This window comes from Procambarus clarkii, chromosome 25, assembly GCF_040958095.1.
Source record: "Procambarus clarkii isolate CNS0578487 chromosome 25, FALCON_Pclarkii_2.0, whole genome shotgun sequence".
NCBI lineage: Eukaryota > Metazoa > Arthropoda > Malacostraca > Decapoda > Cambaridae > Procambarus > Procambarus clarkii.
In genome coordinates this window covers 18,844,820-18,860,954 of record NC_091174.1, presented here as the reverse complement: position 1 = coordinate 18,860,954, position 16,135 = coordinate 18,844,820, and the positions used below count along the sequence as shown (strand labels likewise).

At 42.8% G+C, this 16,135-nt stretch overlaps 1 protein-coding gene across 1 annotated transcript; it reads right to left on the bottom strand.

Annotated features, from left to right (window-relative positions):
* Positions 1-8,685: 8,685 nt before the first annotated feature.
* LOC138368437 (collagen alpha-1(IV) chain-like) lies at positions 8,686-13,878 on the bottom strand. The gene is made up of 2 exons (XM_069330953.1): positions 13,858-13,878; positions 8,686-9,669 (listed from the first exon to the last, which is right to left on the bottom strand). Exons 1-2 carry the CDS (start codon positions 13,876-13,878, stop codon positions 8,686-8,688), a joined length of 1,005 nt encoding a protein of 334 aa, XP_069187054.1.
* Between the last annotated feature and the right edge of the window lie 2,257 nt (positions 13,879-16,135).

Sequence of the window (16,135 nt, the reverse complement as noted above, 5' to 3'; positions counted from 1 at the left end):
ATCTTCTCAGCCTACTATGCAAGGCTCGATTTGCCTAATAAGCCAAGTTTTCATGAATTAATTGTTTTTCGACTACCTAACCTAACCTAACCAAACTTTTTCGGCTACCTAACCTAACCTAACCTATAAAGATAGGTTAGGTTAGGTTAGGTTAGGTAGGGTTGGTTAGGTTCTGTCATATATCTACATTAATGTTAACTCCTATAAAAAAATTGACCTCATACATAATGAAATGGGTAGCTTTATCATATCATAAGAAAAAAAATTGAGAAAATATATTAATTCAGGAAAACTTGGCTTATTAGGCAAATCGGGCCTTGCATAGTAGGCCGAGAAGTGCGTTCTGGCTACTAGGTACGACAGATATATATATATATATATATATATATATATATATATATATATATATATGTCGTACCTAATAGCCAGAACGCACTTCTCAGCCTACTACGCAAGGCCCAATTTGCCTAATAAGTCAAGTTTTCATGAATTAATTGTTTTTCGACTACCTAACCTACCTAACCTAACCTAACCTAACTTTTTCGGCTACCTAACTTAACCTAACCTATAAAGATAGGTTAGGTTAGGTTAGGTAGGGTTGGTTAGGTTCGGTCATATATCTACGTTAGTTTTAACTCCAATAAAAAAAATTGACCTCATACATAATGAAATGGGTAGCTTTATCATTTCATAAGAAAAATATTAAAGAAAATATATTAATTCAGGAAAACTTGGCTTATTAGGCAAATCGGGCCTTGCATAGTAGGCCGAGAAGTGCATTCTGGCTACTAGGTACGACATATATATATATATATATATATATATATATATATATATATATATATATATATATATATATATATATATATATATATATATATGCAACTGGTATGTACAAGACGCCTTAATCCACTTGACCATCACGACCGGACAAAATGAGGTGATAGCCGAGGCTATTTGAACCACCCCACCGCCGGCACTCGGATAGTAATCTTGGGCATAGCATTTTACCAAATCACCTCATTCTGGGGTGTGAGTTTTCAGTTGCATATTGTCCTGGGGACCATTCAGGCTTGTTCGCATTTGTGTTCCTCACGTGTGCCCCAAAGAATGAGGTGATTTGGTAAAATGCTATGCCCAAGATTACTATCCGAGTGCCGGCGGTGGGGTGGTTCAAATTAGCCTCGGCTATCACCTCATTTTGTCCGGTCGTGATGGTCAAGTGGATATATATATATATATATATATATATATATATATATATATATATATGTCGTACCTAGTAGCCAGAACTCACTTTTCAGCCTACTATTCAAGGCCCGATTTGCCTAATAAGCCAAGTTTTCCTGAATTAATATATTTACTATAATTTTTTTCTTATGAAATGATAAAGCAACCCTTTTCTCTATGTATGAGGTCAATTTTTTTTATTGGAGTTAAAATTAACGTAGATATATGACCGAACCTAACCAACCCTACCTAACCTAACCTAACCTATATTTATAGGTAAGGTTAGGTTAGGTAGCCAAAAAAAGCTAGGTTAGGTTAGGTTAGGTAGGTTAGGTAGACGAAAAAACATTAATTCATGAAAACTTGGCTTATTAGGCAAATCGGGCCTTGAATAGTAGGCAGAGAAGTGCGTTCTGGCTATTAGGTACGACATATATATATATATATATATATATATATATATATATATATATATATATATATATATATATATATATATATATATATTATATATATATATTATATATATATATATATTATATATATATATATATAATATATATATATATATTTATCTCACATCCCCAATAAGAAAAATTGTGTTCTTGATATATTCACAATTAATCACTTTATCACTCATAATACTGAAAATTTTTCAACAAGAATCAAATGTAATGCCGATATACTTAACCCTGACACTCAAGATTCGGATTTAGACCCGGTAAGGCCCTAGTACCTAGGCTGTAATCAGTTATGGAAGCCCGATAAGGCAGTTGTTAGTAGAGAAAGGTTATGAATGATGTCCTCAAAAGATAATTTGGGTAGTTTATCATTTTCCATGAACATAATACTAAACGCAGACAGCTTATCTTGTGTCAATGTTGCTCTTAGTTAATTTTTAATTATTTTAATCGTAAAAATGATGTTTAAGAACCGACAAACATTGCGGGACACATGTGGGGGGGGGGTGAGACCAGGCTATCTTGAGGTTATCTTGAGATGATATCAGGGCTTTTAGTGTCCCCGCGGCCCGGTCTTCGACCAGGCTACAGGAACTTGCAGCACGCCTCAAGAAATGGGAGACGTCTATACAGGACAAATGGCTGTGATACCCGGGTCGAGTAGAGCCCGTGGTGCCATTGCTGGCTGAGAGCCTAAATAAGCTTGTCTAAGCTGTCTACGGGGTATCCCAGCCTCCCAGTTATTCGACGACTGCGCAAGATGCAGTAAGAGCGGAGCTTTGAGGATCATACAGTGGGCACCGGGTGAGTGTACTGCCCATCTGAAGTGTCGTAGACGACGCTCAAAGGAGCATTGCTGGCCTGAAGTCGTCTTAAGAGAATAACAACAGCCGCATATGGCATACTGGCCAACATCTGCGTATCATTCAGAGACTTGGAGAAAGAAGCTATCCGAAGGCCTGTATACAGCGTAGATGAGACCTACACTTGAATATACATCGCAACATGGAAACCTTACTTGAAAAAGACAAGGAAAAACTAGAAAAGGTCCAGATATATCCAACAAAACTAGTTCCTAAGCTGAAAGACTTTAGCTTCGAAGAAAGACTGAGAGAAGTGGACCTTACCTCACTGGAGGAAAGTAGTGATTGGGATATGTGAGGATATGAGTGAATGTGAGGCAGAAAGATATATAAATAGTATATGTGATAGAGAAAAATAAGTCGGGAATCAATACATTAGATAACCGACGGATAAAAAGGCGGCGTCCAAGAGCTAACAGCTCATTCCTGCAGACACAAATAGTAAATACACACTCTCTCTCTCTCTCTCTCTCTCTCTCTCTCTCTCTCTCTCTCTCTCTCTCTCTCTCTCTCTCTCTCTCTCTCTCTCTCTCTCTCACACACACACACACACACACACACACACACACACAGGTCTGGTAGCTGAGTGAAAAGCGCGCAGGGCTCGTAATTCTGGGGCCCGGGTTCGATTCCCAGACCAGGCAGAAACCAATGGGCAAAGTTTCTTTCACCCTAATGGCCCTGTTACCAGCAGTAAATAGATACCTGGGAGTTAGACAGCTTATACAGGCTGCTTCCTGGGGGGTGTGTGTGTGTATTTGCGTGTGTGAAAAAAAATAATAATAATTACTTAGTAGTTAGGAACAGTTGATTGACTGACAGTTGAGAGGCGGGCCGAAAGAGCAGAGCTCAACCCCCGCAAGAACAATTAGGTGAATACAACTAGGTGAATACACACACACACACACACACACACTTGGAGAAAGAAGCTATCCGAAGGCCTGTATACAGCGTAGATGTATACAGGCTACGATCCGGCAAGAGGCGGGACCAAAGAGCCAGAGCTCAACCCCCGCAAACACAACTAGGTGAGTACACACACACACACAGGAAGGGTTTGAGGAGTACCTGGTAGAGCTAGGAATTATCTCCCCCCAAAAAAACTAGGAATCAAAAGGCTGGCATACCGAAAGGGGAATTATGAACAGATGAGAAGTTTCCTAAGTGAAATACCTTGGGACACAGACCTCAGAGATAAGTCTGTACAGGGTATGATGGGCTATGTTACCCAAAAGTGTCAAGAGGCGGTAAACAGGTTCATCCCGGCCCAAAGGGAAAAATCCGAGAAGCAACAGAAGAATCCATGGTATAATAGGGCATGTATGGAAGCGAAGAAACTGAACAAAAGGGCGTGGAGGAACTTCCGGAATAACAGAACACCCGAAAACAGAGAGAGATACCAGAGAACCAGGAATGAGTACGTCAGGGTGAGAAGAGAAGCAGAGAAAAATTTTGAAAATGATATAGCAAACAAAGCCAAGACCGAACCAAAGCTACTCCACAGTCACATCAGAAGGAAAACAACAGTGAAAGAACAGGTATTGAAACTTCGAACAGGCGAGGACAGGTATGCAGAGAATGACAGAGAGGTGTGTGAGGAACTCAACAAGAGGTTCCAGGAGGTCTTCACAATAGAACAGGGTGAGGTCACTGTGCTAGGAGAAAGGGAGGTAAACCAGGCGGCCTTGGAGGAGTTCGAAATTACGAGAGAGGAGGTCAAGAGACACCTGCTGGATCTGGATGTTAGAAAGGCTGTTGGTCCAAATGGGATCTCACCATGGATACTGAAAGAGTGTGCAGAGGCACTTTGCTTGCCACTCTCCATAGTGTATAGTAAGTCACTGGAGACGGGAGACCTACCAGAAATATGGAAGACGGCGAATGTGGTCCCAATATACAAAAAGGGCGACAGGCAAGAGGCACTGAACCACAGGCCAGTGTCCTTGACTTGTATACCATGCAAGGTGATGGAGAAGATCGTGAGAAAAAACCTGGTAACACATCTGGAGTGAAAGGACTTCGTGACAAATCGCCAACATGGGTTCAGGTAGGATAAATCTTGCCTTACAGGCTTGATAGAATTCTACGATCAGGTGACAAAGATTAAGCAAGAAAGAGAGGGCTGGGCGGACTGCATTTTCTTAGATTGTCGGAAAGCCTTTGACACAGTACCGCATAAGAGGCTGGTACATAAGCTGGAGAGACAGGCAGGTGTAGCTGGTAAGGTGCTCCAGTGGATAAGGGAGTACCTAAGCAATAGGAAGCAGAGAGTTACGGTGAGGGGTGAGACCTCCGATTGGCGTGAAGTCACCAGTGGAGTCCCACAGGGCTCTGTACTCGGTCCTATCTTGTTTCTGATATATGTAAATGATCTCCCGGAGGGTATCGATTAATTTCTCTCAATGTTTGCGGACGATGCTAAAATTATGAGAAGGATTAAGACAGAAGAGGACTGTTTGTGGCTTCAAGAAGACCTAGACAAGCTGAAGGAATGGTCGAACAAATGGTTGTTAGAGTTTAACCCATCAAATGTAATGTAATGAAGATAGGTGTAGGGAGCAGGAGGCCAGATACAAGGTACCATCTGGGAGATGAAATACTTGAAGAGTCCGAGAAAGAAAAAGACTTGGGGGTTGATATCACGCCAGACCTGTCTCCTGCAGCACATATCAAGAGGATAACATCAGCGGCATATGCCAGGCTGGCCAACATACGAACGGCATTCAGAAACTTGTGTAAAGAATCATTCAGAACTTTGTATAACACATATGTTAGGCCAATCCTGAAGTATGCAGCCCCAGCATGGAGTCCATATCTAGTCAAGGATAAGACTAAACTGGAAAAGGTTCAAAGGTTTGCTACCAGACTAGTACCCGAGCTGAGAGGTATGAGCTACGAGGAGAGACTACGGGAATTAAACCTCACTTCGCTGGAAGACAGAAGAGTTAGGGGGGACATGATCACCACATTCAAGATTCTGAAGGGAATTGATAGGGTAGATAAAGACAGGCTATTTAACACAAGGGGCACACGCACAAGGGGACACAGGTGGAAACTGAGTGCCCAAATGAGTCACAGAGATGTTAGAAAGAACTTTTTTAGTGTCAGAGTGGTTGACAAATGGAATGCATTAGGAAGTGATGTGGTGGAGGCTGACTCCATACACAGTTTCAAGTGTAGATATGATAGAGCCCAATAGGCTCAGGACTCTGTACACCTGTTGATTGGCGGTTGAGAGGCGGGACCAAAGAGCCAGAGCTCATTCCCCGCAAACACAACTAAGTGAGTACAACTAGGTGAGTACACACACACACACACACACACACACACACACACACACACACACACACACACACACACACACACACACACACACACACACACACTGTGGAGGGGTACTGAAAACAAAATGCAGGCATTCCAAAAGGGAAACTATGAGGACATAAGAAAATTCCTAACATATATATATAACATGGGAAACAGAGCTCAGGGTAAAGACGGCCCAAGACATGGTGGACTATATCACGCAGAAGTGTAAGGAGGCAGCAAACAAGTTTGTCCCAGTCCAAAAAGAAAACAATGAAATGGAGATGAGAAACCCATGGTTTAATCAGAGATGTAGGCTAGCTAAGCAGCAAAGTCAAAGGGCATGGAGAAACTATAGGAATAACAGGACACTGGAGAGCAGAGAAAAATACCAGAGTGCCAGGAATGAATATGTCAGGATGAGAAAAGAGGCAGAAAGACAATACGAAAATGACATCGCAAGCAAGGCAAAGACTCAGCCTAAATTGATGCACAGCCACATCATGAGAAAAACAGCAGTAAAGGAACAGGTAATGAAATTAAGGATAGGGGCGGAAGGATTCATTACAAACGACAAAGAAGTGAGTGAGGAACTGAATAAGAAATTTCAGAAGGTCTTCACCTTAGAGCAAGGAGATATTCCAGATATAAGAGAGGGAATTGTTAACCAGGAACCACTAGAAGAGTTTGAGATTACCAGCGGGGAAGTAAGGAAGTTTTTACTTGAGTTGGATGTGACAAAGGCTATAGTCCCAAATGGAATCTCCCCTTGGATACTAAAGGAAGGAGCAGAAGCCCTGTGCCTGCCATTCTCCATAGTGTATAACAAATCACTGGCAGCAGGGGAACTGCCAGAAATTTGGAAAGCAGCCAATGTAGCCCCAATTTACAAGAAAGAGGATAGACAGATGACACTGAACTACAAGCCAGTGTCCCTAACCTGCGTACCATGCAAGCTGATGGAGAAGATTGTGCGAAGAAAGCTAGTGGAACATCTGGAGCGAAAGAACTTTGTAACACGGTATCAACATGGGTTTAGGGATGGCAAGTCCTGCCTCACAGGATTAATTGAATTCTACGACCAGGCAAGAAAGAAAGGGGTGGGCAGACTGCATATTTTTGGATTGCCAGAAAGCCTTTGATGCAGTACCACGCAAGAGGCTAGTGAAAAAGCTGAAGTGAAAGGGAAGGTACTCCACTGGATAAGGAAGTACCTAAGTAACAGAAGACAACGAGTCACTGTGAGGGGTGAGGTCTTAGATTGGCGAGACGTCACAAGTGGAGTCCCGCAGGGGTCAGTCCTTGGACCTACACTGTTTCTAATATATGTAAATGATCTCCCAGAGGGTATAGACTCGTTTCTCTTAATGTTTGCTGATGATGCAAAAATTATGAGGAGGATTCAAATAGAGGATGATAGTAGGAGGCAACAAGATGACCTAGACAAACTGAATGATTGGTCCAACAAATGGCTGCTAAACTTCAACCCGAGTAATTGCAAAGTAATGAAACTAGGCAGTGGAAACAGGAGGCCAGACACAGGATACAGAATAGGAGATGAAGTACTTAATGAAACGGACAGAGAGAGAAAGATCCAATTGTTGATATCTCACCAAACCTGTCCCCTGAAGCCCACATAAAAAGAATTACGTCTGCGTCATATGCGAGGCTGGCTAACATCAGAACAGCCCTCAGGAACCTGTGTAAGAAATCATTCAGAATCTTGTATACCACATATGTAAGACCAATCCTGGAGTATGCGGCCCCAGCATGGAGCCAGTACCTAGTCAAGCACAAGACAAGCTGGAAAAAGTTTAGAGGTATGCCACTAGACTAGTCCCAGAACTGAGAGGCATGAGTTACGAGAAAAGGCTGCGGGAAATGCACCTTACGACACTGGAAGACAGAAGAGTAAGGGGAGACAAGATCACTACCTACAAAATCCTCATGGAAATTGACAGGGTAGACATAAACTATTCAACACTGGTGGTACGCGAACAAGGGGACACAGGTGGAAACTGAGTACCCAAATGAGCCATAGGGACGTTAGAAAGAACTTTTTTAGTGTCAGAGTAGTTAACAGGTGGAATGCATTAGGCAGTGATGTTGTGGAGGCTGACTCCATGCACAGTTTTAAATGTAGATATGATAGAGCCCAATAGGCTCAGGAATCTGTACACCAGTTGATTGACAGCTGAGAGGCGGGACAAAAGAACCAAAGCTCAACCCCCGCAAGCACAAATAGGTGAGTACAAATAGGTGAGTATACACACACACAGACACACACACACACACACACACCTCGTGGTGTCTGGGGGGCCTCGTAGCCTGGTGGATAGCGCGCAGGACTCGTAATTTCTGTGGCGCGGGTTCGATTCCCGCACGAGGCAGAAACAAATGGGCAAAGTTTCTTTCACCCTAAGTGCCCCTGTTACCTAACAGTAAATAGGTACCTGGGAGTTAGTCAGCTGTCACGGGCTGCTTCCTGGGGTGTGTGTGTGTGGTGTAGGAAAAAAAAAAAGTTAGTAAACAGTTGATTGACAGTTGAGAGGCGGGCCGAAAGAGCAAAGCTCAACCCCCGCAAAAACACAACTAGTAAACACACACACACACACACACACACACACACACACACACACACACACACACACACACACACACACACACACACACACACACACACACACAAACACACACTGCTATTGAGATTAACTGTGGAGCAGTGTCAGTGGGTCGCGTCTCCTCACGATCACAGTATTCAACTGACAGTCGCCGGAGCGTGACGAAGACAATGATCCCGGCGAGCAACCTTCCGCTGCAGCCAGTCAGCCTTCATCACACCTGCGGAGCACCGAGCACACACCCTGGTACCTGGCGTCTCCTGGTGTCGACTGAGGACGGAACACCGGGCACAGAACTTGGTACCTGGCGTCTCCTGGTGACGACTGAGGACGGAACACCGGGCACAGACCCTGGTACCTGGCGTCTCCTGGTGACGACTGAGGACGGAACACCGAGCACAGACCCTGGTACCTGGCGTCTCCTGGTGACGACTGAGGACGGAACACCGGGTACACACCCTGGTACCTGGCGTCTCCTGGTGACGACTGAGGACGGAACACCGAGCACAGACCCTGGTACCTGGCGTCTCCTGGTGACGACTGAGGACGGAACACCGGGCACACACCCTGGTACCTGGCGTCTCCTGGTGACGACTGAGGACGGAACACCGGGTACACACCCTGGTACCTGGCGTCTCCTGGTGACGACTGAGGACGGAACACCGGGTACACACCCTGGTACCTGGCGTCTCCTGGTGACGACTGAGGACGGAACACCGAGCACAGACCCTGGTACCTGGCGTCTCCTGGTGACGACTGAGGACGGAACACCGGGCACACACCCTGGTACCTGGCGTCTCCTGGTGACGACTGAGGACGGAACACCGGGTACACACCCTGGTACCTGGCGTCTCCTGGTGACGACTGAGGACGGAACACCGGGCACAGACCCTGGTACCTGGCGTCTCCTGGTGACGACTGAGGACGGAACACCGGGTACACACCCTGGTACCTGGCGTCTCCTGGTGACGACTGAGGACGGAACACCGGGTACACACCCTGGTACCTGGCGTCTCCTGGTGACGACTGAGGACGGAACACCGGGCACAGACCCTGGTACCTGGCGTCTCCTGGTGACGACTGAGGACGGAACACCGGGCACAGACCCTGGTATCTGACGTCTCCTGGTGACGACTGAGGACGGAACACCGGGTACACACCCTGGTACCTGGCGTCTCCTGGTGACGACTGAGTACGCGGAAAAGGAAGGCCCAAAGCTGCTGGTTGGGACTATGACACCTCGCCCCACCACACCACAAGAAACTTTATTATACAACATGATAGGCTGCACAACATGGTAGACTACACCACATGGTAGGCTTCACCTCATGGTAGACTACGCAGCATGTTAGGCTTCATAACATGGTAGACTACACATCATGGTAAGCTTCACAACATGGTACACTACGGAACATTGTAAACTACGCAATATGGTAGGTTTCACAACATAATAGACTACGCAACATAGTGGGCTTCATATCAGTAGTGGAATGTTCAGCTTAGCAGTCAATTTTGTTTTTTGTTGGAAATTGATCACTGCCTTGTTTAAGGTTTCTTATGGGGAAAATTCAGACTAAAATTGATCGTTGCATTGTTAAAGGTTTCTTAAGGGGGAAATTCGAGGCAAAATTTTCGTTTTCAAGTCCATTTGCCTAAGCTGGGGGGAGGGGAGGGGGTCCAGGTAAGATTTGTCAGAGTTTCATTGGTCGCTAATCCGTGGTGACTAGGGAGAATTTTTTCAGATTTACTTACCACTAAGCCGTGTTGGGGGGGGGGGGGGTCCAGGTAAAAAAATTCAGATATTTTATTTCTTGCTCTTGTCACACACGTTTAAGATCGAAATTTGTCAAAAGACCACTTTTCAGGAAATATGTTCAAAGAAGTTTGTTAAGGAAAATGAACATCTTAGCAGTAAGCTTTTGTTTTATATCCATATACTGCTGTTTCACTTGTTTATGGCCGAATTTTTTCAGAGACCAGTTGAAGACCGAAATTGTTCAAAAACCAGTTGAAGAATGAAAAAAATTCAGAGAACATTTTAAGACCAGTTGAAGACCAGAATATGAGAGACACTATCTTAAGACCTAAGCGTGACAGAGACCAGTTTAAGACCGAATTTTGCCAGTTTTAATTATTATATCCAAAAGGATTTTTTATGAATATAATTAAACTCTACGGATTTAAGCAGATATTTTAAACAAGTTCATTAGATATTAACTCTTGGAGTCATAAGTGTAGTATCGCTACTAATAGCCCAATTTTAGCCCAATTTAAAACATGATAAAAGATATAGTAAATAAATGAACAAATCCACAAGGGCCGTGACGAGGGTTCGAACATAGTTACATATTAAATAAGATCAAATCAGTTACCGAGTTCTAGCTCCCGTCCCCGCCTTAGTCCCCTCTCGTAGATTCAATGCTATCAGTCCAATCCCCATGAGATTTAAAAAAAAACTGTATTTCAGACTCCATAAAACCGATCAAGTCAGTAACCAAGTTCTAGCTCCTGTCTCCCACCATAACCCCCCCCCCCACCTCTCTTATCTTCGTTAATACCTAATCAATTCTACTCAAATTTAAACCCCTGTATTTCGCTAAGCTCGCTATTTGCTTTGATTTAATTTACTGTGTAAGAAATTTAGCGATCTTAAATTTAAGGGAGAATTGGATGGATAATAACAAAGTTGTACGAATGAACTAAGGTGGGGGACGGGAGATAGAGTTAAGTAACGTTTTTTCTTTACTAACTCAGAAGTATGTCTGCTTTAAATTTCGGGGAAATGGCCTGACATTAAAGAAACTGTACAAATGAACTAAGGTGGACAGGAACACACGATGTTTGGTATATCATTCCACATTCTAGTCACAGTTGTTTCTCGTAAAGTGGTGGTTCCGGACGGTTGAGCCCCAGTGGCTGAGGTCACTAGGGTTGGGCGGTCTCACAGGCAGATAGAGGGACGCTATAGGATTAAATCGAGTCGTTAACTAAATGTTAAGTGTCCCCTTAAATAAGTTCTTCCCTTCATTGATTTATTCATTGTGTCCCTATTGATTTAAGTGTTTTTTTTTTAAGAATTCCCGTAGGTTAAGGCCCCCTTGTAGTTTCTAAGTTTTCCCCTAGTTAAGTTGTATGTTCCCGGGACATGTTACTAGAGTAAGTGTATTGTTGTCGGCTGGTACAGCAATTTTTGTGGCAGCGTGGCTGTGAAGTAGTGAAAAAATTGTTCTTGAAAATCGTGTGTGAATAATTCTAAATCCACTTAGACATAAATTTAGGTTAATTGTGATTAATTCGAATTCGTGTGTATAATGAACGTTCAATGTGTCAGTGTTATTCATTCGACCTCACCAGAAATTTAATTATTGTGATAACTTCAGAAAAGTGTAATTTGAGTTTTGCCGAGATAAACGAGTTTTCGAAAAATTGTCCACTATGATAAATTGGGTTAATTGTGATTAATTCGAATTCGCGGGTCAAGTGCAAGATCCGGATGTCATTATGATTCCTTAGACTGTGGCGTAATTCTAATTTTAAAGTAAGGAATATAGAAATTAATTTGTCAAAATTAATCAAATTTTCGGAAATTTTTGTTGGAAAAATCTTGTCTCGTTTTGTGTAAAATCTGAGTTTTGGTGAAAATTTGATTTCTCATGTCAAGTGAGCGACCCAGGAGTCATTATTATTAATTAGAGCGTAGAGTTAACGTAAAACTTGTTTTCAAGTCCATATAGGAAAAGAAATCATTTTAAGCGTTTAAGGGGGAAAAAGCGTTGGTCTTGTGATTTAGCGCGGGAACCCGACACCGTTAGTGTAAGCGGTCACTTTCTTTCGTTACATTCCATCTGGCGCACGAGTGTAGCATAGTCATTATTGGTCCAGCGCGAGTGTAGCATAGTCATTATTGGTCCAGCACGAGTGTAGCATAGTCATTATTGGTCCAGCACGAGTGTAGCATAGTCATTATTGGTCCAGCACGAGTGTAACATAGTCATTATTGGTCCAGCACGAGTGTAGCATAGTCATTATTGGTCCAGCAGGAGTGTAACATAGTCATTATTGGTCCAGCACGAGTGTAACATAGTCATTATTGGTCCAGCACGAGTGTAGCATAGTCATTATTGGTCCAGCACGAGTGTAGCATAGTCATTATTGGTCCAGCACGAGTGTAGCATAGTCATTATTGGTCCAGCACGAGTGTAGCATAGTCATTATTGGTCCAGCACGAGTGTAGCATAGTCATTATTGGTCCAGCACGAGTGCGGCTTGATATTTAATTTAGTTTACTTTAAAAATTGGTTAAAGTAATATTCTTTTTTTTTATAGAGTGCGCGCGACTCAGTTTTAAGTGAAGCGGTCGATTGTGCCTTTAGAAGATCTTAGTGTTAGTGAAGCAAGTGTTTTAATTTATAGTAAACCGCATTGCATAACGTAAATAATTTACTTAAAGTAAAATCATTTTAATTTTTAAATTTTTAATTTTGTTTGGTAATATCTTTATGGTTAACAGCATTCAGTTAGGGCAAGCTCTTTGTTTCATCGCATTAATTACGATAGTGGGGTCGTATCAAAAATGGGAAATTAATTTTATTCATTGGACGCCTTGGGTCAGGGGGATGACGACACCTGTCAGCGCTTGTCTAAACAACGGGGAGATGTACGGCTGCTCGCAGGATAGAAACAGTCTTATAATATTCCTCATAACTCTGAGCACAAGACTGGACGCATGCTGCAAGTTTTTTAAAGGGTTGCGTTGGTTTTTTTTTTTAAATGATTTCATTGTTGATCATTTGCGGAGACACGAGTTGCGTTGAATTTTCACTTTGATCCGACGACGGGTTTTAAAGTTATTGGTTTTGTGAAAATGGTTGACTATGTATGGACAATGTGCACAAGCGGAGGGGTCCAGGGGACCAGGGTGGGGCCACTGGTCGGGGTGGCCAGGGGCACGACAGCCCTGGAGGATCAAGTAGAATGAACAATCACTATAACAAAAAAGGTTAAAGTAGCTCCTTTAGTTAGTATTAGTTAGAATTCATTCAAATTTCCCTAGAGGCAATTATATGGATTTGTTAACTATACTTAACTCAAGTAGCAGATTTTGACCTTGATCTGGGATTTTCCCTCCTCCAACAAGCCCAGAGTTATACCTATGCTTCCGCCATGTTGTTGCCTGTCCTTTCCCAGGTCTGATTGGTACACCTGCCCAGTTGTTCCAGCCACACGTGAACCCTAGTCTGTGAAGACCAAGGGGGAGCCACGTTACACAAAGTCTTCCCCTCCCCCCCCCCCCACCAGACCCAGTAACTCGTAAATTGGTTACGATGGGTGAGTGACGTTACACCGGTTACTTGTCGGACACCTCACGTCACTAACGAGGTTGTCTGGGGCCAGCATGCTGTCTACAATGAAGCAGTCGCCGGATGTCAACGTCTTGCACCGTCTTAGGTAGCTGCCTCGCCGTCACCGCCACCCACTAGCTGCGTCGTCAAGACTGCAGGCAGACAGGAAGTGGAGTTTGAGAGGTCAAGAGAGGGAGCCAGCCAGTAGCAGTGTTGTCTTTCTCATCTCTAGATCCGTGATTCTGTTGTCGGTTGTAACGGACAAGCGGAAAAGGCGGTCATAAGACAAACGGCACGGTCTCTATAGAGTACAGTTGTATCGCCATAGAAAGGGGAACAAAAATTACCTCCTTTGGTCCAAGTTCGACTGTACGAGGGTAGACACAGATGGTGTTTATGGCTTAGTAGTCCTGTGACATCAACAAACGCCTGGGATGACATGAACCATGGTGACGAGAGTCGGGGATCACCTGTTCTGCACATACGCCAGCCACCTCAATCTCAACTCCGGTCGACTCTATCCGGTTGAATGGTTCTGTCGGGCTTCAACTGAAACTGGAATGGTACAAGAGAACCAGGGATTCTCTACAATCAACAACTGATAGAAGCAGGAACTAAATTCGATGAACGTATGTCATCTACGATTATCATAGGAAACGGACTGAAGAACAATTGTCGTGAAATAGTGAAAAACGTAATAATATCTATTGTTGTTAATCTTTCAAGTTATTTCAAGAGAAAAGAAGTAAAATTCTTTTTTAATACCTACGAACGAAACTCTGGAAATAGTTTTATTAAATGTTGAAAACTTGAAAAATAAGTAAGTGAGACTCTGGAAGTGGAGAAATAGTGGAAATGTTTAACATAAAACTGTCTAGTGTGAAGTGATTGCCCGGCGCCTAGTACAGAGGCTCTAGATATGGTAATTGATACCATGTTCTTGCTCAGTGATTCTTGGGAGCAAGTGGGGCGGCCCAAATAAACAAGTGACACTGGAAGAGTACTTACGTTTTGTTGTGGTGTACTCAGTTGTGCTGGTGATAGTAGTTAATATATATTTAATAAAGATGTGTTGTAATTTTTTTTTAAGTGGGAGAATATCTTATTGACATTGATTTTTATGACAGTTCCATATGCGGGTGACAATACCATTTTTGTGGAAATTGGCCATAGGTGATCAGGAGAACACGGGGATGAACTTTGGCACTCAGGAGTTCTCTCTCCTGAGTACCTGAAGTAGTGAGACTTTAGTTAATATGGGACTTGACATTGGCACGGGTTCAAGATGGAACACGTGGACGGCCAATGCAAAGCCAAACATTTGTTAGCTAGATTTTGGAGTGGCATAGGGATATTAAATTTAGTTAAATCGAGTCAGGGTTTAGGATGTTTTGTTTTCCAGGTGGATTGGGAAGCGAGCTGGACTGTCTACCTGACAGTTAGGTTTAGAAGAATTGGTCCAACGTTTTGATTTGTGTTGATATTGATGTTTACAATCTGTTGATTGTCATGATTTTTAGATAAGATAGCGTGAGAATTTTTTCTGAGGCATTTGGTTTAATTTTGTATATAAATTAATGGATTGTATAAGAAACATTGTTTTGAATTGGATTTAAAAAAATGTTTCTTAATTTACTTGAGCAGGGGGGGGGGGTGTTAACAAAGGAAGCTGTTTAAGATAGGTGACTATATTGAAGGTAGTGTGGATACGCCTTTGTACAAAACATGCAGTGGAGTGGTAGTTCTGTTTTGAAATTGAAAGTGAAATAAGTTTATTGAGGTAAAATACACACAAAGGGATGAGGTAGCTCAAGCTATTCTCACCCTGTTCAGTACATCGTGTTAATACATATATAGATACACATCACAAAAATAAACATATTACCAAACATTCTGAGAGATAAACATATACATTCCTCCTTAACACAAGTAGTATGGTATCAGACGTACACATAATACTTTTATGACCTAGGTATACTGTATAAAAAAAATTCTGCTTTGGAAGGTTGGAAAAGGTTCATCCCAGGAGATTTGAGCAGAGGTGTGTAAGCAAAGATCACCAACTTCTTGTATTTAAACTATCACTTTTGAGAAATTCATGCATTAAAGTAAATGTAATTAATAACCTTTTGTCAAGTACGTAGATTAATTTAACGTCATGTATAAATAAAGAATCAAATCTCCTCTTTAGTTCCAGATCAGACGACTCATGTAAGGACTGGCAACACCAGCCTAGCTTAGGCCAGGTCGCCAGCAAGAGGCTGGTCTCACCCCCACCTTCACCCTCCCTCTACTCCAAGACTCCATCTTGT

Bases quoted from the DNA above. Each gene is read 5' to 3' on its own strand.
- LOC138368437 (XM_069330953.1), bottom strand. From the start codon at position 13,878: ATGCTGGCCCCAGACAACCTC. The intron at 9,670-13,857 runs GTTAGTGACGTG...CCGCGTACTCAG, and splicing joins TGCTGGCCCCAGACAACCTC to TCGTCACCAGGAGACGCCAG.